Genomic DNA, 24,141 nt, shown 5'->3' with positions numbered 1-24,141 from the left:
AACCCTCTTACACTGTTAGTGGGAGTGCAAGCTGGTGCAGTCACTCTGGAAAACAGTGTGGAGGGTCCTCAAGAAGTTCAAAATAGAGCTACCCTACAACCCAGCAATTGAACTACTGGGTATTTACCCAAAGGATACAAACATAGTGGTTTGGAGAGGCACACACACCCCAATATTTATAGCAGCAATGTCCACAATAATCTAACATGGAAAGAGCCCAGATGTCCATTGACAGATGAATGGATAAAGACGATGTGGCATATATATACAATGGAATAGTACTCGGCCATCAGAAAGAATGAAATATTGCTATGTGCAGGGATGTAGATGGAACTAGAAAGTATTGTGCAAAGTGAAATAAGTCAGTCAGAGAAAGACAAATACCATATGTGGAATTTAAGAAACAAAACAGAGGATCATAGGGGAAGAGGAGAAAAAATAAGAAATAATAAGAAATAAGAAATAAATAAGAAAAAAATAAGAAATAAATAATAAGAAATAAAATAAATAAGAAAACAGAGGGAGACAAACCATAAGAGATTCTTAAGGAAACAAACTGAGGGTGCTGGAGGGGAGGTGGGAGGACGGGGAAACTGAGTGATAGGCATTAAGGAGGGCACTTGATGTAATGAGCACTGGGTATTATATGCAACTGATGCATCACTTCATCCCCTCTGAATCCCCTCTGAAACTAATAGTACATACGTTAGTTAAATTAAACTTAAATAAAAAACAAAAGTAAAAAAAAAAAAAAAACAAAAGTAAAAAGTATGTAAGATGATGGATATATTAATTAGCTTGGTAATGGTATTAGGTTTATAATATATACATATATCAAAACATTACATTATCTACTTTGAATCATACAATTTTTATTTATCAATTGTACCTTAGTAAATCTGGAAAAAATCTTGTTGACTGTATTGCCTTCAACAAATCACGTAACTTTCCAAAGTGTCAGTTTCCTTATCTGTTGTCAAGAGTTATAAAAAATCTGTGTCATAATACCCACCATTTGCTTCAACGTGGATGGAACTGGAGGGTATTATGCTGAGTGAAATAAGTCAGTCGGAGAAGGACAAACAGTGTATGTTCTCATTCATTTGGGGAATATGAATAATAGTGAAAGGGAATATAAAGGAAGGGAGAAGAAATGTTGGGAAATATCAGGAAGGGAGACAGAACATAAAGACTCCTAACTCGGGGAAACGAACTAGGGGTGGTGGAGGGGGAGGAGGGCGGGTGTTGGAGGGGAATGGGTGACGGGCACTGAGGTGGACACTTGACGGGATGAGCACTGGGTGTTTTTCTGTATGTTGGTAAATTGAACACCAATAAAAATTAATTAAAAAAAAAATCTGTGTCATAAAGTTGGTCATGAAGATTAAATTTTAAACTTGGAACATAGTGGGATCTTGACAATTGTTATCTGTTATTTTTATAGTGCAGTTGTTTCCAAACATACATTAATATAAATACTTTAAAGAGGTCCAGTGAACCTGCCTTTGTTAATGACTGGAACTCTTACCAGTAGAAGTCTCTTTCTTTTCTCTAATTATGATAGTCATCACTTTATTTTTTTTTAAGATTTTATTCATTTATTCATGAAAGACACACAGAGGGAGAGAGAGGAAGAGACACAGGCAGAGGGAGAAGCCTGACGTGGGACTGGATCCTGGGTCTCCGGAATCAGGCCCTGGGCTGAAGGCGGCGCTAAACGGCTCAGCCACCCGGTCTGCCTATAGTCATCACTTTAAAGGAAAGATTCTGTTAGTGTTCTGCATTTCTCCAGTGTATACTTTCTGGCAGAGATCGTACACCCATACAATTCCAACCAACACTTTTTTATGAGGATAATACTCAAATCTTCATCTCCTTGGAGTCTAAGCTGCATTGTGAATGAAGTGAAGTCATATACGGGAGAATAAACAACAACCACTAGAAAGTGCTAAAGGGGCAGCAGTGTAATTTCAGGGTGTTAGATAGTTCCAGAAGTGGAGAAATAAAATAAGTAGAGATTCCAAGGGGCAAGGGAAGAGTTTTGGGAGAGAACACAGTGGAACAATATATAAAGCAATGGGTGGCACACAGGCACATTTACCAATATTTGTTGACTTCCATAAAGATTGCTCTGTATGATTTCAGTCATATATGGAATATAAGAAACAAAACAAATGATCACAGAGGGAGAAAAGAGGGAGGCCAACTTAGAAACAGATTCTTAACAATTGAGAACACCCTGATGGTCACCAGAGGGGAGGTGGGTGGGGGTGAAGTGAAATAGGAGATGAGGATTAAGGAGGGCACTTGTAGTGATGAACACCGGGTGATGTATGGAATTAGTTGGTCACCATATTGTACAACTAAAACTAATATAACACTGTATGTTAACCAACTGGAATGAAAATAAATACTTAGAAGAAGAATTTATAGTATCTCTGAAAATGGGTGCAAAGATAGAGATCAAAAAAGGACTAATTGAATATCCAGTTAGAGTATTTATAGTGCCAAATTCCCTCTACCTCAGCCAGTGGATGTTTGCCATGTTTATTCTCACCCCAACAAAAGTCTGAGGTTTTATTCTCTGGAGAGCTTTCTGAACTGCAGAATACAAGGCATATACTTATGCCCTCATCCTAACCCTGGCTGAAAACCAAATCCTACCTCAAACCCTAACCCTAACCACTAACCCCTAAACCTAGCCATAACCAAAACCCTAACCCTAATCTTATCCCTTTGCAGAGGTCTCTAAACTGCAGGATAATAGGCACATACTATCATCCTGGCTCCAATCCTGACCTTACCCATATTCTAGCCCTAAACCGAAGCCTAATCCTGGATCTGAGGAGGAAAAAAAGATTTGGTATATATGTACAATGGAATATTACTCAGCCACAAAAAAGAATGAAATCTTGCCATTTGCAATGATGTGGATGGAGCTAGAGTGAAATAAACTATTCATAGAAAGACAAATACCATATGATTTCACTAATATGTAGAATTCAAGAAACAAAACCTATGAGCAAATGGAAGAAGAAAAAAGAAACAGACACTTGACTATGAAGAATACAATGATGGTTACCAGAGGGGAGATAGGTGGGGGTATAAGTTATATAGGTGATGGGGATTAAGGAGGGCACTTATGATGAGCACTGGGTGTTGTATGAATGTGTTCAATCACTAAGTTGTATGCCAGAAACTAATGTTACACTGCATGTTAACTGGGATTTAAATAAAAACTTTAAAAAATAATCTTATAAAAATAAAAGAGAAAGCTTGCTCCAACTTAACTACCACAATATCCATTTATTTATTCATTCAACAATAAAATATAGTAATGAGGTAGTAAGAAATCCTATCAGGAAAAAAATGAAGCAAAACGAGGATAAAATACTGAGTAATGCTGATTTAGGATGGTCCTTAAGGAAGTGATATTTGAGTGGACCCCTGATATTAAACGAGGGAGTGGGCCATGTAGTTATCAGAAGAGCATATATATAGGGCTTTATAACCATGATGGAAATTATCAATCCAATTCTAAGTGAATTGGAAGACCATTGGAGGATTTTATGCAGGAGAATGACAAGATCCAGCCTTCAGTTTTGGAACAATCACTCTGGTTTCTCTGTTGGGAACAGACTTTGGGAGAGTGATTAAGAGTAGAATCAAGGGGCTGTTGCAGTTACCAAGGGAGCAGACACAGGTGAATGAGACTGGGTAGTAGTAGTGAAAATAGAGAAAAGTGGTCAAATTCTGAATTTATTTTGAGGGTACAGCTAACAGGATTTGTTGACTAATTGATATGAAGAAAAGGTAGGAATCAAGAATACTTCAAAGTGCTTGGCTTGAGTCATTGGAAGAATGGAGTCATCACTTTTTTTAAGATGCTATTTATACATGAGAGACACACACAGAGAGAGGCAGACGCATAGGCAGAGGGAGAAGCAGGCTCCCTGTGTGGGACTCGATCCCAGCACCCCGGGATTACAACCTGAGCTTAAGGCAGACTCTCAACCACTGAGCCACCACCCAGAAGTCCCAGAATGGAGTCATAATTTACACAGAAACGGGGGAAACTGAGAGAGGAACAATTTTTAGGAGTATAGAAATCATTTATGTTCTAAATATGTTCAGTTTTATAATAATATAAAACTTTATATTATTATTATAAAACTTTTAAGTGTAGATTTTAAGAAAAATGTCTGGAATTCAGGGGAGAGATGAGGCTAGAGATATAAATTTGGGAGTCGTGAGTATATAAAAATGGTGCTTAAATGCAGGAGATTAGATGAGCTCACCAAGAAAGTGAGTGTAGGTAGAGAAGAGGAGAAGACTAAGAACTGAAATTTTTGGTGCTTTAATACTTCAGAGAAGTTTCATACAGAAGAACCATAAAAGGACTTGGAAAAGAAGAGAGAGATCATTGAGGCAGGAAGAGGACAGGGAGAGTATGGTGTGCAGGATGACAAGAATATATTTCAAGAAGGGGGGTGTGTTGAAAGTCTTTTTTGCCCCATGTCACGTATTCCTCGACCCCCTTTTTGCTCAGGACATTGCTGTAGCAGCTGTATGCAGGGGAAATCTGATGCTACCTCATTCATCTGTTTCTTCTACTATCTCCTCCTGCCTTGGGGCTTCTTTGCTCTCGCTGGGTAGAACACCTACAGGAGCCTGCTCAGGGATTCTAGTTCATGGACAAGCCTGCAAGTGCCAGTGAGTGAATACTCTCTCAGATTAGCCTTGGTCAATGGGAGATAGAATATGATGGACAAACACTCCTCTCTTTGTGTCTGCTGGAAAATTCTGAAGTGCATCTACGCAGTTCCACAGGGAGTCCTCAGTGTGAATAATCCACAGTTGCCTACAGTGGCAAACAGATCAATACCATACCCTGGAATTGATGGTCCCTCCCTTCCTGATTCATTCTTCTCAGTCCCCTTTCTTATTTCCTGAGTCAGCTCCTCAAATAAACCAACTGCATGCGAGTCCTCATCTCAGGTTCTGTTGGCTTTCTGGGAAACATAAGTCATGATAGGGGGTGTGATCAGCTTGGACAAGTGCTGCAGCAATTTGCGTGAGATGAAGATTGAGAATTTACCATTGGATTTAGGAAAGTAGAATCATCGAAGACATCAAGCAAAGCCGTTTCAGTGGAGGATTGGTTCAAGAGCCTGGCTGGAGAAGATTTAGAAGAGAATGCCTCTATTTTCTCAACGATATGTGGCAAGGTCATAGATGGAGTGGAGGCATGAACAGACTGGGAGTATTGGATGTGTGATGAGAGAAGTATGAGGTAGCCTTTTTGAAATTTGGAAAACAAACTGAAGAGAGAAGTAAAGTAGAAATATCTGGTGGTACTGATGGCTCACTTGAAATTTGTGGTTGTGTATTTTTCTCTAACCACATTCATCTGTTAAGATGAAAATGTGGAAAAAGTGGTTTCATTTCACTAAGGTTTAGATTTTTAAATCAAGCGTGCTAGGGAGATAAAAAGGTCAGAGGTGCTATGATGGACCAGGGGATGCAAGCTGGGTAAGAAGGGCTTTAAAAATGGGGAGGGGGGTCAATTCCGGATGGTGTTTGAGGATAATAGGAGAGATGGACCAACATTGAAATTGTTTAGAATGCTTTTCATGCAATGGTTTTATCAAAGTTAGCTAATTAAGCTTACTGTTACATGTGATATCCAAGTTGTGTCAGGAGAAGTTCTCAGAATATAAGAAGGCACTATTAAATTTTATGGGAAGCAGGAGTTAACTGAAACTGTCCCAGGTAAATGGGGACATCCTATGATGCTACTCATATGGCAATTTTTATACTGAAAAGCAATAGATTATAGTCACTAGGAGCATGAAATATTTAGAGTCATGGTTTCTGGGATCAAAACCAGGCACAGAAAGCATAAGTAACCTACCAAAGGTGCCTAACACCTAGTGGAGTGACCTATAATTCTTTGGATGAAATTCAGCAAGCCTGGCTTCTACCATCTCATATTGTCTTATGTGTTATTACATTTATCTTCTAATTCTAAATTCGACGTTACTTCTGTACTTCAGGTTATGTTCCAGGCTTTTATGGAATAAGTACCCTTTATTCTCCCCAGGTCCATTCTCCATTCTGTTTATTTGAAGTTCTCTTGAAATAGATGTCAATGTTACTACCATTTTTTTTTGATTTTTTTATCATTTTTTTAAATTAATTTTTATTGGTGTTCAATTTACCAACATACAGAAAAATGCATAACCAGATTTGACCATTCCTTTAGAACTAGGGAAGTCAAAGCACAAGTACTTCATCAGCAGTGTAGCTATTAGCAAGGAGCTTTTTGGGTTATATTTTTAGGAAATCATAGCCCCCTGAAACATGGCCTTTAACAACTCAAGTTAAGACTAGGGTCATCACCTCTTAATTACCTGAGTGGTAACTCCTGCCTGAGGCAGGTCTGGATTATAAGCACCTATCACTATACTTTTAGGCCTCTTGATTCATTCAAATTCCTTGACTCTCTGCCTCCCGCTTAAAAAGGAGGCATTTCAAGATGAAATGATGATATATATACTAAATAGATTTTTAAAACTAGTTTGTAATGTGACATATAGAAATACCTAGTTTAATCATGACTTCTTTTTAATTTATTAGGATGGCTGAAATAAAAGGATAAAGGAGTGCTTTGTTAAATAAATACATTTTTGTATTTAAAAATAACTTTCAAAAATACTTAAAAATCATTGGCAAAAATGAATGATGAATTAGGAATGTGCATTATACTTTCAAAATAAGGAAGACACAAGAGGTCCATTTTATAAATGGTACAGAATTCCATTTTTACCAAATAAACAAGTAGCCAGATGTATGACTCCTAGGGGAATACAAGTGCCCCCCTCTGGAAATTCCTAATATCTGGGATGGATAAAACTGGAATGGGTCTAGAACTCTGTTCTGGGGCCCTGGAATTCAGGAAATGTTTCCTGTGGTTACAGATCATTCTGGGGATACTAGACTCCCAAATAATGCACTTCCTCAGATCAGCTAAATCAGAAAACCTCTTCCCTCCTTTCTCACTTCTTTAGCAGTAGCTTCTCCTAATCGGCAGCCCTTCCCTTGCCTTTACATGCATCCTGCCTTTCAGAAGAGACATCTTTTTTTTTTTTTAATCCCTTCCCTCAACCCCCTAACAATCCTTAGGAATGGAATCTACAAGTCTCCTAGAAACACTGGGCTAGTTCAGTCCTAAGGACATGTTTTAGTTGACTAATTATAAGAAGTCCAGATATGTCACTACTTTTATATTTTTAAAAATTCCAGTTGCAATGAGGGAAAGAGAAAGACAATAATGACCTCTGTCATCTACTTCTAACTTCTTGATTGTCACTGGTACCAAGTTAAGTTTAAAGGTACATACAACCCACATAAGGGATACTTCTTGATACGTATTATTAGACACAATACCCAAATAATTGACTAAAATATGAAACCATTTCCATTATGTTATTTTATAGACTCAGCTTCACATATGTGGTGTATATTAATTCCCTCAAGTATAACACATTCTTTCAGATTTGTGCAGAACCTTATACATTAGAAATGTGTCTGTTTTAATGACTCTCATAAAATCTCTAGGATTCATTATCTTCATTTTACAAATGAGAAAAGCAAGGTCCAGAAAGCACGGGATAGAAAAAGAAGCAGTGTAGTATGAAGATAAGATCTCTGGCCAAGGAGTCAGCAGATCTGGGTTCTCATAACTCCTAACTTTGTTTCTAACTCACTGTGTGGTTATGTTCAAGTCACTTCCCCTCTCTGAGCTTCAGTATCTACATTTATAGAATGAAGTGATTAAAAAAAAAAAGAAGAAGAATGAAGTGATTAGGCTTTCTCAACTCTGTTTGCATATTATAATCACACAGGAAATTTTTTAAACATCCATTCTTCAGCCCTACCTCCAAAGATTTTTATTTTATTAATTGGTCTCAGGGTACTGTGATTTCCACAACACTACATTGACCAAGAAGAAGCCAATCCAGGGAAAGCCACAAATCCAGTCTGGTATTTCTGAAGTAGAGAAACCTCGTCATTTAGTGTAAGATCCAGTTACTCTGGGACATGTCCTAGAAGGGAGTTTGAAAGGCTGGGAGTGTTAATGGGCATACTCTTAACTTTGAACCTCTAAGGGAGAGCTCAAGGCTCCATCCACATTTCTCTCTCTCTCACACATGTACATGCACACGCACATGCACACACACACACACACACGCACACACACACACGCACACACACACACAGAATCACTCCAGTGGAAGTGTTATAGGAGCTTGAAAAAGAAAGAAGAGTAATGATAAAAGTCAAGGACAGAAAGAGTTCAAGAGGTTTAGGTGAGAGGAAAAAAACTGATCGTAGAGCTTTTTTCTTTCATGTGGCTCATTTTCTTAACCTTTTAAAAAAATCTCAACTTGCATTTAGTATTACTTCTCACTAATTTTTCTTTCCTTCCTTTAATATTGCTTATGTATTAATATAGGCCTGGAGACTTCTCCTACTTGGGAGGCCTTCATTGCCATTGGAAAAGGTCCTTTCCATACAGTAAAATTGTTACTAACTAATCTCTGATATTATAAAAATTGTATTATTTTCCTTGAATTTCCTTTTTAGTTTTTTGTTTGTCTGTTTTGGTTTGGTTTTGTCATCAGAATGCTAAGACTTTGAAGACTAAGATTAAAGTGTGGACCGAAGAGAAAAAGGCCAAGTGAGTCATTCAGTGTCCCTTTAGTTTAAGCCTTAAAACATATGTTCAAAATGAACCTTTAGAATGCTTGTATAGTTCACCTCATCTTGTCATAGTAGGAAAACATACAGGTGATTTGAGGCTAAAGCCCTATATTAATGGAACTGAGGCGTTTGCCTAAGTGTCTGTCTCTGTTTTCTTTCCTTAGTAACCTACATCAGCAGTGTTTGTTAGTTCCTAAAGAACTTGGGGGCTCCCAGATCCTTGTCATCTGTGGCTTTTATCATCAGAGGTGTGACAATTATATGGTATAGTCAAAAAACTGCCTGAAGAGTTGGAGAATGACAACTTGTGGGTGCAAATTACCCTCTACTTTTCTAGGAGACCGTCCAGTTAATACATTTGGGAGCAACATATATAACATTGATTGTAATGACATCAAGATCCCTAAAGAATGAGCAGTGTCATTCTCAAGATGTCTCTCCTTGAAGGCTATGTATCTTGTCATTCTGGCCTTTGAAAGCAGCAACACTGGTAATATGTTGATCAATTTGAGGATCAAGATAAGGATGTGGGCCTAGGTTAGGATGAAAGGACCAAGGATTTCAGTCTTTGCCAGGGCATGTGGTGGCTCAGTGGTTGAGTATCTCCCTTAGGCTCAGGTCATGATCCCAGGGTCCTGGGCTCGAGTCCCACATGGGGCTCCCCGCTCAGTGGGGAGCCTACTTCTCCTCCCTGTACCCCTCTACCTTGCTTGTGCTCTCTCTCACACTCTCTTTCTCAAATAAATAAATAAAATCTTTTAAAAAAAGGAACGATTAATGACCACATGCTAAATCATCAGAGTAAAAGGCTAACTGAGGATTTGAGGTTGAGAATTTAAGCTACATTTATTACTAATAAAATGCCTAGTGAATAAGTACAAAGTTTTTTTTTTTTTTATCTGAGCAGCCAGAAGCTTGGAATCGGCATTAAAAAAGATAGGAAATGCTGCAAAGATCAGGCTTGAGGAGAGAAAGATTAAGAGCTTGGTTTGAACATGTTACATCTGAAATTCCTACTAGATATCAGAGTAGAGATGTGAAATAAGCAGTTGAATCTATGAGTGGGAAGTCCAAGAGAGTAGTCCAGGCTGGAGATATAATTTTGAAACTCATCATGTAAATGGTACTCCAAGAGTATATTTCAAAGACCAATTGCTGGCATACTTGATGATGAAGAGGTAAGGAAAATGAGAGAGTCCAGTAAAGAATACAGAGGACAAACGGACAGTGAAGTAGGAAGGAAACCAGAAGAATGTGGTATCCTAGAAGCTATGTGGTAAAAGTGTTTTGGGGAGGACAGCATGAGAAACTGTTAAATGTTGCTAGTAACTCAGGTACATGAGAGCTGAGAAGTAACTGGACTCAGTAAAGTACATGTCATTGAAAGAAAGTTTTGCTGTATTGTTTGTAGTAGTAGCATGATTTCATTATTCACCTTGAAAATTTTTCAGGATTTTCCTATGCTCATCTTTCCTTACATGAAAAAAGCAAGAATGAAATCAGGGGAATGCATTCAATGCTTTTATGACATTGCCCATAGATACGAAACTATCAATGGGATGTTTTTATTGACTAGATGCTTTGGCTTCATGTATGAATGGTCTAAAGGGCACAGGGAACTATTGTTTATGAGAATAAACCAGAGTACAGCACTTAGAATGTGTCTATGTGATATCATCATAATTAGTGGCTGAAATAGAAAAAAATTCAGTTGATCGACAGAATATTTTATTTTTATGTCGTTAAATAACCTGCTTAGCCATTTTTTCAGAATTTATTAACTTGACCGGTTTTCCTGCCATTATGCTGATGAAGCCTAAATGAACATAAGTGCATTCTTGGACATGCATTGCTTTAGACATGCTTTTTTGAAGAATTCAGTAACATAAAGTTTCTTTTTATGCTAAGAAGAAGGATATTTTGAGACTTTATTATTCCTCTAGTTGAACCACAGACTTCATTTCCATGCAGAAGGAAGCCCTTGAAAGCAAGTCAGAGAATACATAGGTTCTCACATTCATATGTCTCCCTACATCCACAGACTCACTTGTGTGTAGTGGAGCCACTATAGCAGCCCCTCGCTGCTGAGGTGTGACATGCCAAGGTACATGCTTGAGCATCCACACATGTACTACCCAGAAGTGTAAGGGAGTTAATATCTCACAGGGGAGATATTTGACTGAGATAGAAGGCAGGAGCTAAATTCTTCTTCTCTCCCCCGCCCCCCGCAGATGGGCTATATGGAGATGCAATATGGCCTGTCATAAGAAACTGAGAAATTAGCCTGTCATGAAACAGATTATGACCAACACAATGATACATTCCTTTATGTTCATTACCCTTCTTCCCTACTTCCCTACTCTTTTTCCTTACTCTTACTTCCTTGGTATCGCAAATAAGCTTTAGCTTTGAGTTCTCTTTTCTAAGAAATTCAGACATCTGGAAATAAGTCATAGTTCTACACAATTTCAGAACCATGTAACTTTGGACAGGTCATATTTCCACTCTGTGCATCTTTTTCTCCAACTGTACAATGTTGATGTTGGAGCAGATGCTCTTTAAGAGATGTTCTTTCTGGGTCTGAAGTAATACCAGGGTAAAGGGGGATCCCTGGGTGGCGCAGCGGTTTGGCGCCTGCCTTTGGCCCAGGGCGCGATCCTGGAGACCCGGGATCGAATCCCACATCAGGCTCCCGGTGCATGGAGCCTGCTTCTCCCTCCGCCTGTGTCTCTGCCTCTCTCTCTCTCTCTCTGTGACTATCATAAATAAATACAAAATTTAAAAAAAAATTAAAAAAAAATACCAGGGTAAAGGATTGCCACTATGAAGGAGGTGATGGGACAATGGTCCTCAGCGGAGTGCTTACATTTGAGTCAGAAGAATGCACTTGGTATAATCAATGAACTTACATGTTAACAATTCCAACTAATCACTAATCTCAAGTTCTAAAAATAGTTTTAGTTCTACTTTCTGCAGAAAGAAATCAAATTAGTTTTCCTGGGCCTATAAAGAAAAGGTTACACTCTTAAAAACTCACCTTGTCTGGCACAAGTGAAAATATTTCTCTTCCAGTTCTATACTGTAAACTGAGAAGTGGCCACCATCTTGGGAAGCAAGGCAGCTAATATATGGTATCTGTAACTATTGCTTTGATCCTAACACAGGAGCACATTTGTTTCAACTGTTAAACTGCAGAGGAACTGGAGTTGGGGAAAGGACTATTTACTGTTTGAGGCTTGTTATACCAGAAGTGTTTACTTTATGCTCCAGACTTCTATTCCTAAGTCTAGAGCATGGACTTCTTTGGACTCAGACAGCTCTGGTTGATATATTAGGTCTTTCATCTACAAGCTTTGTTACCATTGGCAAGTCAATTAACCTCTCTGTGCTTCAGTTTTCTTATATGTGAAACGGGAATTGTAATGGTACCTACATCTTAATGTGTGAATTAAATGAACTAATATAGGCAATGTGCTTAAAGCAGTGTTTAGCACATAGTAAGCACTATATAAGTGTTCACTATATTTATCATAGCCATTGTGATAAGGGCAGATGGGCTGGAATCAAAGAAAAACTCTTGGCTAAAGTCACGTGAAATGTATCAGGGAACCAATATGTGGAAAGCAGTAGAATCAGGGGGTAACAGATGACTTAACTGCAAAAAAATGCTAAGCAGGAAACAACCCTCTAAATATTCCTGTTTATACAGCATATGACACGAGGTAGCAAAATAATGAAAACAGAGGCTTTCTGCAGGATTTAGAGTTCTTTCATATATATTTTAAATATACATGTGCAATACATTAAAATATATAGAGATGTGTGAATATATATATTTACACACACACACACATATATATACATATACATGTGTATGTATATGTATATATATGATTTCACAGAAGGGTACATATGCACACTCACACGTCTGTACACATACCCCAACAGGACCCATCTATACGTAAACCAGATGCAGCCCGTATCAGGCCAACTTGGACACAAGTGAAAGCCCTGACTCAGCAGCAGATTGCAGATTGCAATTGCATTTGAGTAACCCTTCAGTTTCTTCTACCAAGTGTAAGGCCATTTAGAAATACACTGAGAAGAGCTCTTCTGGGTGTATGGCAGAGCCCAGGGCCCCTCTGGCAGTGCACAATTTGCCTGAGTAAGGACTGCAGGATTGGGATATCAAGGAGCTATCAAGGAGGAGGGACTTGTGATAGTCTGGGCCCTGAAACTAATAAGCAAACATCCATAGAATAACTTTAGCTCCAGGAACAATGCACTAGTGTCATAGAATCCTTATATATCTCAGCTCTAAGCAAATTTCAGGCATAAGCGGGGAGAAGTGTGTGTTGCTACTCATCACCATCCAGCTGGACCCAGAGAACTGGGCACAGCTTTTAGGGGTAGATAAGTCAAAGTTCAATCAGGCAGACTCATACAATTTTAAAAAGTTACTTAAAATGGAAGGATCTGAAAGCAACATAAGAGGTTACAGGTATTGGTTTGGGTTTATAATGTTCCAAGAAGCCAAACCTTATATATGGCACCATTTGCAGCAATATCGTTAACATTATTAATAATTGTCATAACATATTTATATATACAAAAATAGAGCAAAGCAATTCTAGAAGAGGAGGCGAAAGTGAAAGCATGGGGCTGTGTGCAGCCCAAATGTCAGTACACTTCAGGAAGATTCAGAACCAACAGAGACTAAGTGGCACATATTTCTCTAGAATATACCCGACAAAGGGATGTCGACGTTCCCTTCTTCTTCTCCCTGTGTATGACTATACATTTCTCTCCATGTCTCCACTCTGCGATACACATCCATGCACACTTTAAAAGAGATGATATATAAAGTTAGAGTCTGGAAGTCTTAAACTAAGTTGGAGCACCTTGATTTCAAGCAAGTGCCCTCAATCTCTGAATTCCTCAGTGAATTTTGGATTCACTTACAGAGGGAAACTGGATCTAATTCTTGTGTCTTTAGCAGCTGCCTTTAGCTGCCTGCCATCCCCACTGCAGCCTTTTCCCATTGAAGTGGATTCACAACACAGGCTCTTGGTATTTTTGTAAAAGAGAAGTCAGTTCTCTGCTTTATGTGTCTTTCATCTCAGTTTTCCACTGTTGCTGAAATTTAAGTTCTCAGGCAATTGCCACGACAGACAAAGCCAGGAGTGAGCACAATGTGTGCAGCAAAGAGTAGGCGAAGATACAGCTTGGTTAGGGATTCCTTGTTTGTTTGTTTGTTTCCACACTTGAGCTTGTACAGGTGACAGAGCCAAAGGTGATGTCCAGTGGGGGCAGCCTCAACACCTGATGGTTAATGAGCTACCCACTATGCACTGCATAAAGACCACCACACTAACTTGGCATGGTTACAGCAAATTGAATGGCAATGGCTTTCTGTCACTGTGAACAGAGTCCTAAGAGAAAAGTCCCATGACCTAGTGTGATGTAGGGTAGGTAGAGAATACTGAACTAGGAGTCAGAAGGCCTGTATTCTAGTCCCAACCCTGCTATGAACTCCATGTGTGGCCTTGGGAAAATCCCTTCCTGTCTCCAGGCCTCAGTTTTCCCATCTGCAAAATAAGGGCATTGAACTAGAGTAACAGTTAAGATTCCTTCCAGCTCTAAAGTTTTATGACTTTTTATGTCCATAATTAAGGCCTGAGCCATGCAGTCTCAGGGCAGTTAGCTTCTAAGAGAGAACAGACCTCTGTAATACCCTTGCTTTGTTCATTTAGCTATAAAGCACGTCTGCCTTTGGCACTTGGGTCAGACATACAAAGTTATGAGCATCCTGATTTACTATCCTACTCCGCATGCTAGTGGAATCTGTCAGTACTATAAGTTGATTATTGGGAAAGAGCGTAAAACTCCAACTAGTTAAACCTGGAAATGTAAGATAATTTTTGCCTCATATGCTCACAAACAGGTGAGTGTGGTTATGAGTGCACACACACACACACATCAGGATATAGACTATTGCTAGTGATCAGTTCATTACAGTAATCCATTTCCCTTAATAAAATTTAGTAAATAGTATAGCATAGCAAAGTTTGGCGTCAAAGGAAACACCTATGGAAAAACAGCACTTTTGGACGTAGTAGAGAAAGAAGGACAGGTAGAGAGAAACAAAGGGAGGTCAAACAAGAGAGAAATACAAGTAGAGAACGAATTAGGTGGAAAGAGTAAGAGGAAAGGAGTAGAGAGAAGGGATAGAGAAAGAAGAAAACCAAAAGAAGTAAGGGTGGGGATGAAGGAGGAAGGAACACAGAATAAGACGAGAGAGGGAGAAAAAGAGTAAAGAGGAGAAAGGGCAGTAAACAGGGCAAAGGGGTCAGATTCCCTGGAATATTGAACACTGTTCCACATGGACCTGTGAAAACCATCTAAGGAGAAAGTTTCCAAAGGCACCGTGGAAAGTAGAGTGACACGCAGAGCCTGCATCAAGAGGCATTATGTTGGGGAGCCCCTAAACCTCCACGTTGCTGGCTCTGTCAGTCCTCGGTGTCCAAATCTCATGCCTATGTGTCACCTGAATTTGCCATGACAGCCACAGGGCTCAAATGGCAAGGTGTAAAAAGGTTGAAGAGGAGTGGGATAGATACTGTGAGAAAGAACAAGGCATCCTGCACCAGGATGTACTTGGCCATCCCCTGACACTGCAGGAGCAACACCGGTGAGGCCCTAACTTTGGCTGCTTTAATCCTTCTCCCCCTCTTCAAAGATGAGGCCTATACTTGACTAATGGGAGTTAGAAGGAGAAAGCTCTGGATCCATTTTTGGGAAGGTCATACAGACTTTTCCTGGGCCTTAGGGAACGGTGCACTACCAGAAGAGATTTTCCTGCACACAGTGTTGGTGTGCCTCTTACAGCGGCAGCCTGGTCGCCTGAGGCTATCATAGCCCTGCTGGCACAGATGGAGGCATCCACGGGTAGGCAGGTAGCAGCACAGGCAAGGTAGGAAGAGGGAGATGAGACTCATGGCTGCCCAGCGGACAAAGCAAGAGCTAGGCCCACAGGAGCAGGGCTCATCAGCGCAGTTGTCTTCATCATCAGTGGAGCAGTGGTAGAAGAGGCCCTTAACACAGCAGAGACAAGTGCCATAATCGAGGAGGCTCTCGGCAGAGCAAAGGCAACGCTGGTTGCACAGCCAGCAGGAGGGGAGAGGACGAGCTGCTGTGCAGAGGACACATTTGCAGCGCCCACACTCCTCGCAAATGAAGAGGTGCTCACTGGGGTGCACTGCAGATTGCTCAGCTTCTCCCTTCAGAGCACCATCCACCTTTGGGTGGGCCCCTGCTCCAGGCTGGGTTCGGATGATGGACTGGCCTGAAGGTGAGGGTGTAATGCTGGCCAAGAGCCTTTGATCAGAGGCAGTGGTGCTATGGGACATTGAGCTGGCAATGCTAGATTGGCTCAGATGCTGAGGCAAGGGCTGCAATTGATGGCACTGGCTGAGACTGCGGGGAAGAGCAGTAGGCATGGTAGCCAGGGACCAATCAGATTTGTGGGTTTGCACTATAAGGGAAGGGCTGGAGAGGGCCTGTTTACAGGGGACTGGAGGCCGTTCCACATAATCATTGCTAGCATGAGTAGAGCGCAGCTGTTCGATAGGGAGAATTTGTTGGAAATCATCTGTCACTGCAGCATCCATTCTGCCTTGATTCTTGAGTTCTGAGTGGTTTTGGGTCAGGGTGGCACTTGTGGTGATAAAGAGCCCTTGGAGTTACATGGACCTTAGGGCACATCAGAAAATCCTAGGAGAGAAGAAATAGAAACAATCCATGAGAAGACACAGGCATGACTACTTTGCAGGGAACTAACAAAGCTCAGGCCCTACCTCTACCACTGCCTTCAGTTACTTTAGGGTAGTCTTCATGTTACACCTTCATTCTGTGATGGACCTTACCTACTTCTTTACAGACAGATCTGGTCAACCCATCCTGACCATAAAGCACTGTGGGAGCAAAGCTCACATCATTGATTCCTTTTGTATCCCATCATGTGATGAGGGTCACAGGAGCAGTGAGCTCATTCAGATGTTTGCTAACAGAGAAATCCAGGCCTTGAGTGTCAAAATTCTAATAAAAATGGAACCTGATTTCAAACGCAAACACGGCATCCTGAAGTAATGCTAATGTTAAAGAAAAAGCTTCTAAAGCCTTCCATGAGAAGGTGTGTGTGTGTGTGTGTGTGTGTGTAAGAAAGAGAGAGACATATATACACATGTACACACACACGTATATGTACATACACCATCAATCAAAATTCTCACTTCAGTAAAGGTTGTGATAGGCATACACAGCAGATGGGAGAGGAACTGCTCGATTCGATGACTACAGGCAGCCAAGGCACAGTGATATGGCGGACACTGAGCACAGAAATCAGGCTGTCTGTAGAATAATAGGGAAAAAACTTCCCCAAAGTGTAAGGAAGCCAAGACTAATCATCTTGCAGTTCTCCTCGCCTTCCATCTGCTTGAACTTATTGAGGAGATAATTCTTCCTAAAAGTAGTATGGCTCCAGAAGCAAACTTCTATATATTTGTGTGAGTAACAACGGGGCCGGGGGAGCCATATAAGATGATCCCTGAATTATTTGAAATCTCACCTGTAGCTGTACCTATTTAAACCAAGTTGAATATCTAGAAAACATACGCGTGTGCCTCTGCTGTACCACCATCAGGAAGAGTGGATGGTCATTCCCTGGAGGATCTGATGAAGCATAGTAGTGATAATAGTGAAAAATATCGTACAAACAGTCCGGCATCGCATTACACCCCCTGGAGGACTGAACGACCGAAAACGTGCACACAAGAAAACCTAAGCACAAATCCAAGAGTCACCCTGGAGGCATTAGGACCTAGGAAGCACTAGCATGAATAAAGTATATACTTGAAATCCATCATATTTCAGGCCTCCTCAAAATAGATCGATTACTCACACTACTGTATGGAACGCAAAGCTTGAATGAGTAATAGAAATGAACAAGTGAAAGAGGATAGTGCTTGATTAGGTTTCCATAAGCAAGCAAACACGACACGGAAATGTGCCCAAAGCTCAATACCAGGAAAAATAAGGAGGCCGCTGCTAAAGGACTCAGTGGCTAATAATATGACCAGATTCATTGCCTTTTGAGGCTATATCCCCATGCAAACCTGTTTAGTTGAATTTACATCTGTTCGCTTTTTGAAAAGAAGATTTAATTTGGTTAAAAATAACTTTTCTGGCACATCACAGAAAAGAACCAGTCTGACTATAATTCCACTTTTTAGCTAGTTGTTTTGATATTATTTAATGCAGCACAAGAGAATGCAAATAAACATGATGGACATTCTAAGGCTAGAATATCTATGAAACTTCTGTCAAATCACTTGCTTTGTTTGGGCCTCAATCCACTCTCCGGGTAATTAGCAGAGTAAACTAGGTGATCGTGAAGGACTCTGCCCCATTATGATCTGTGTTTGTATAACTAGACAATCTGACAACGATTTCTCTTCATTTACGCCTTCTACATCTTCAATCCTTGAGGGCTAACTAAGCAACATGGCCTTTTTCATTTCAGCATTCAGAAGCAAAATTTATGTCTCTTTTATTTACTTGGACTCACAGCGCCCTGAAGCCTCCCACATCTACCTTCACTGGACTTTGTTAAGATTCAGAATCTCAGCACTGGAAAGGAAAAAGAAGTTTTCATTTGAACAGCTAAAAAAACAAAGACACATTGTTCAGCTGACTTGCAGGCTATGTGGATGTAGAAACTTTGCATCGGGAAGAGTCTTTTGGCAAATTGATAAGGAATGGATTTATTCCCTGTTGATCTGATAAAGAATGCACATTTGTGTCCTTTATAGTCTAAGAACGGTGACCAATGCGCTGGGTGCATTTTAGACTCATTGATTTCCCAAAGGAAATTAGATTCAAAACATATTGGAAATTCCAAGAATCAATAACTCAAAGGAAGGCATACAAGGTCTCAAAGTTACAAAAGATAATCCTATGGGATTCCAAAGATATCACTAGGTATCTCAGGGACATGCCCAGAAGGTTGAAAAGCTCAGCTTGGAGGAATCTAGGTCATAATAGAAATGACTCAGAACCATGTTCAAAGGGGATCCTGTCTTGGCAGCAGAAGGGTCTATGGTGCTTAAATTGAGAAGGTGTATCTGGATATTGATTAGATTGCTGTAAGGCTGAAAAGTTGAGACGCTTGGTTGGATGATTAAAGGAAGCTTTGGGGCATTGGCCCGGGATGATGAGGTACCACTGTCTTGTTTACAAGGGGCTTAACGGGATGAACTCTTCCTGCCCTGCAAAATCCTTCACCAGAATGGACTGTGGAAAATCTGCAATGGAGCAGGCAGGAGGACCTGGGCAAAATCAGGCTGTTGAGAAGGATCAAAACAGGGTTGAATGACAATAAAATGTTTGCTGACCTGGCTAACAGGATGACCCAAAGTAGACCCTGTAGGGGGAGGTAAGGCAGGGGAAAAGGTTGAGAAATGGGCAAGACACTGCTCCAGCACATAGGTTAGATGAAAAACTACTAGTGCATGCATGTTTAGGATTCAGAAATCCTCACGTTAAAGGGCCATTCATTGTGAGCAAAAACAGTAAAGAAACTGTGCTGTTGGTCAGTCCCATAGCCTATGAAATGAGAGAGAGAATATGCATATCACATATTATTAAATAGGAGCCAAGGTGATTACAAGTCTTGGCTGCACATTGGTGGGATCTAGTGATTTCTGTCACGTAGTGCCTCTGCAGTAATGAATGATGCATTGTAAACCCACTCCCATCTCAGTCCCTCTGGCCAGGTGCTCAGAGCTCTCTCAACAGTTTTTCTGTAGCCCTGAAATTTTCTATGTTCAACCTAAACAGAAATTTCTTTTCTTATGCCAACTAAGGGACGAGAGAGCTAAATCTATTCAAGAAATGCTGTTTGTTCATGAAAGAAAAATGTATTGCCTCCCTGGAACCTAAAATCTGCCATGTTGAGGCCAAAGTTGAAAACTTGCCTATCTAAAGCCCTACTACGCCAACACCTTTAGACAGTTCGGATTTCTGTGGTAAACCCTTTCTGATACAATATGACTCAACCTCAATTTCAAAGAAAAGGAGGGGAGAGAAGGAGAGCTTGGCTCCTGTTTTCTCCCACTCCCATGGGTTCAATGCTGTTTTGTACCCTACCGTGTAACAGCTCTGGGGCGTGTTACTTTTTTCTGTGCTCTGCTGTTATATACACTCCTTCTCAGAATAACTGAAAGCAAACATAGGGGGAATTTCTGCTATGGCTTTATATGTTTTCTTAGTTCTACTGTTCCAAAGTCTGCTCTCCAAAAATCCCTCTCTGTGCAAAAGCATTTGCATCTCTATCAAAGCACTCCCCCCTTACAAATACCAAGTTGTATATAGTTTACATTACTAACCTCTCAGCCACTGACTGGGCCTCCCTCCTACCACATACATCTTGCTGGAGCTGCCAGGTTCTCACCACATTTAACTCTTAACTTGTCACTTTGCTACCCTAGCCCTATTCATTACTTTAATAGTTTCATTAAGACGCAGAGCAGTTTATTTCAAACTAGAGATTCCAGCAGTTGTTAGACTTGGCATTTTTAAAGATATGGGTGTTCTAGCGATGAGCAATAACGGGGGAAAATAGTAATAATACCTGATGGATTCGCATACTTCCAACCCTGAGGAAAATGCTAGTTGTTCACTCAAGAAGTAGGAATCTTTCTTTAAACCCCAGACCCTTTTGCAAGGGTCTAAGTTCTAGTCTTAAGTACTTTTTTGTGAGGCCATGGACTAGTGACTTCCAACCCAAGCCTCAGTTTTTCTCCAAAATGCAGGGCACAAAAAGAGGGCTTTTCAAGCCCCTTCTTGTCGTGATACTCTCAATTTTTTACTCTGGGTTTGTCGGTTGCATTTCTCTGCCTCAAAAAGTCTTTCATGAAGAACTAGTCTCCTTCCTTTAGGTTTTTCAATTCCTCACTACCCAATTCCTCAACTCTGAATAAAAACCTTCCAAGCCCAAGTCACTCAGATCACTATCTAGATTGGTTCACAGCGAGACAGACCTAAAAACGGAACACAAAGAAACCAAAATGCATTGAATCAAGTCTCAGTAAACGTTTATTTAGAGGTACAGGGAACAAGAGTAATACTTCCTGTGCCTTATTGGTATGTATGTATGCAGCTGACTTGTTGGGAACATGATCTAACACCTGGTATCTCCAAATTCATGTAATAGCACATTATGTTACAATGAGGTTTTAATGTACCCAGAAAAGCAACAATAGTTTGCATTTCAAAATAGATTTTCTGTTTAAGAGTTCAAGGTCTGTTTTCTGTTCATCCAACTTTGTTTGCTGCACGCAGAGGTGAATGCTAATTATAATTAGCCAGAGGACTGGAAGGCAGTGTAAACCACTCTACTAGGTCGTATTGAATGCTTATTGGCTAACTGGACATGCTCACAGGTTCTCACTTTTGACAAAATTTCCGTACGCCACACAGAGACATGTGCACACACACCCAGGCAGGGATCCAGAGATTTCTAAATCACTGCTCTGACTCAATGTAAGTAGGGGGTTATGCCGTGTCAGCTTGCGCCATTTCTACCCAGGGCAAGGTGATGTGATGAAATCTGAACGATGCACAGCCCAGACTTGTGAGCCAATAGCAGACCAGCCCCACGCTGACAGGATGCCCGCTGGGCAGCCAGACTGGCCTCAGCACGGGCTCTCCCTACGTCCTCAGCCTGGGTGGTTAGGCTGCGCTATAAGGGGCTTAGGCAAGCACCAAAATGCATTTAAAGGTCAACAGGCTAAAAATTCAATTGGCATTTGGGTACCAAAGGGTTATTTTGAAGTTCCATTTTGATTTATAAATTTCCAATACGGAGAGTTTTCTGCAAAAGCTGATTCATTTAAATCTCATTTAAATGGTTTTCATTTTATTTTACCCATGCGTTTGCTCTTGTACGCGTGCACACACGCGCGCGCACGCACACACACGCACACACACACACAGGATGGCTGGAATGAATGGCAATGTATGCACAGCACAGAAAGAATCCCAGGGTCTTTAAGAGCTAATCTCCGTGGCTTACCTTGAGGAAAGGGTTTATCCATGCTGAGGAAAGCAGAAGAACTAATGCCCCATTTGGCTCAAAAGACCTCTTCTTCTCCTGAGTCTTTAGGTTTCTCCACCTCTCTTCGGAAAGTCTGAATGAAAACTCCTTCACTGGCAGTGGAGCCAGAAACAGAGATAGTTCTGTGTCGGTCTTTCTGACACAGCAGAGAAAACGGAAAGGAAAAAAAACGGTGCTGCGGGGGGTGGGGTGGGGAGGAGAGTCGGACCTGTAGTGGCAGATACTTTGTATAGATTTTACATGCAGATCTAAATCTTGATGCACGTATTCCCTAAAGAAAGCTCAGCAGGGTAAGTTGTTCATCTCCTCCTCCTCTTTCTCCTCCTCCTCCTCTTCTTTCTCCTCCTCCTTCTTCTATTTCTCCTCCCCCTCCTCCTCCGCCTCTTTCTCCTCCCCTTCTCCTCCTCCTCCTCTTTCTTTCCCCCTCCTCCTTCAGCTTTTTCCTTCCCTCCTCTTCCCTCCCCCTTCCCTCCTCCCCTTCTTCCTTCTTTACCTCCTCCCCCTCTTTCTCTTTTGCCTCCGCCTCCGCCTCCGCCTCTGTCTCCTCCAATCTGACGGATGAACCGAGGCAGCAGAAACTGCGGTTGTAGACACAGGGTATCTCAACAGAGCAATAGATACCGCCAGTGTGTGATTATTTGTATAGCTCAGGGTGTGCTGGTATAGAATCTGCAGAGACGGGGGGGATGAGATCGCAGTGCGTTGAGCTCAGCTAGCTGGCTGTTTTGTGAATGTAGATGATTTCTGAAGGTCTTGTGAATGGATTATAGGGGAGGATGGGAGGAAAGGGATTTATTGCTCCTTGTTATAATTTCTTTCTCTCCCTCTCTCTGTGTCGTTTGCTTTCCCGGAGCTGTAGCTCTTAATGCTTAGCTAAGTGGCGTCATCCAGTTGAAATTGAATCGACCCATTAGAACTCCCCATAGGAATCTCTGTATCCGGTCCCTGGGTAATGACTGAAACAAAATTTAAAGGAGAATGGGGGTGGGGCGGAAAGTCACAATTTTAAGGAGGCCTCATTTAAATATCTCTGCCTCCAATCGCAGTCCTACCAAACCACTCAGCCCTTGCTGAGTGATTGCAGCTTCTATCACAGAACAGAGCTTCCCCTTTGTTTAAGGGTTTCTCCCACCTCTTACCCGCATTCATTCCCACTTTTTCAAACTAATAATGATTATCCATCCATCATCCACTGGGAGACCATTACCCAACTTACTTTCCCATTCTGCCTGTAGTGTGCCATATACTCAAATATTTTTTGAGTGCCTTCTTTTGTGCGACGTATTGTGGATTCAATAAAGAAGACAGAATCCCTGCCTTCATGCAGCCTCCTTAGGACTGTCAGTCTTCTCAAAATAAAGCAGCTTTGGACATTTTCTTTTAAAGCGAAGGACAAAGTTTTCTGTAAATTATCCTCAGCCCACTATTTAATTCAGTACAAACGGGTCTTCCTATTGAGCATCCAGACAGAAGCACTTGAATGAAAACAAGCCTCATATTTAAAATAAAAGAGATCTGATTTCAAGTCCTGCTTCAATGGATAAGTAGCAGGAGCTTGATCATCAACATTCTTAGGATGCCTTGCTTACCCCATCTATAAAATAGACATGGTAAATGGTGACAGTTCAGAGTAAAACAAACCTCTGAGTCAGGAAACTGAGATTCTTAATCTTCCTCTAACTCCTTCTGTGACCTTTGCAATTTACTTTCCTTCTAGTGCCTCAATTTCTACATTTACATGAGAGGATCTGATTGGGTGATTACTAAGGTCCCTTCTAGCTCTGACATTCTACTATTTACACTCTCTCAGGAGGGTTAAGAAAACAAAAGAGAGCACGGATTAAAAACATATATGGTTATGTGGATCTGCATGCTCATATGTATATGTGTTTGTCAAAAGTGCTTCAAACTCTTTTACTGATGTGTGTATCATGTAAACACACACACACACACACACACACACACACATATATATATATATACACATACATATACATCTGTATGTAATCTCTAAGCCAATCCAGATCTCTTCCTAATCAGAATTTCAAGAGTCAAGAGATTTGCCTATGGAAATTCTTCTCTTTTATGGCTCAAACATCTTTACTCTTTTTTTTTTGCTTAGCAATTTTTTTATGTTGTTTATTTTTTTAATTTTAAAATCTTTACTGAAACATCTTTACTCTTAATATTGACTTGAGCTT

The 24,141-nt window shown here is 40.7% G+C and overlaps 1 protein-coding gene across 2 annotated transcripts in view; it reads right to left on the bottom strand.

The window, feature by feature from the left end:
* Positions 1-12,513: 12,513 nt before the first annotated feature.
* Positions 12,514-24,141, bottom strand: part of SPRY3 (sprouty RTK signaling antagonist 3) — a 187,859-nt gene continuing 176,231 nt past the window's right edge. The window contains exons 1-2 of one of the 2 annotated variants that reach the window (XM_025988990.2): positions 21,899-22,342; positions 12,514-16,539 (exon numbers count right to left, since the gene is read on the bottom strand). In XM_025988990.2, the coding sequence (XP_025844775.1) occupies positions 15,570-16,436 (867 nt within the window). In that variant the 5' untranslated portion in view covers positions 16,437-16,539; positions 21,899-22,342 and the 3' untranslated portion in view covers positions 12,514-15,569. Of the gene's footprint in view, positions 16,540-21,898; positions 22,343-24,141 lie in introns of those variants that run through there. The other variant, XM_025988991.2, reaches the window with a different exon arrangement.

Source organism: Vulpes vulpes, chromosome X (assembly GCF_048418805.1).
Source record: "Vulpes vulpes isolate BD-2025 chromosome X, VulVul3, whole genome shotgun sequence".
In the NCBI taxonomy this organism is placed as follows: Eukaryota; Metazoa; Chordata; class Mammalia; order Carnivora; family Canidae; genus Vulpes; species Vulpes vulpes.
The sequence above is the reverse complement of the archived record's forward strand: the minus strand, read 5'-3'. Positions and strand labels throughout refer to the sequence as shown.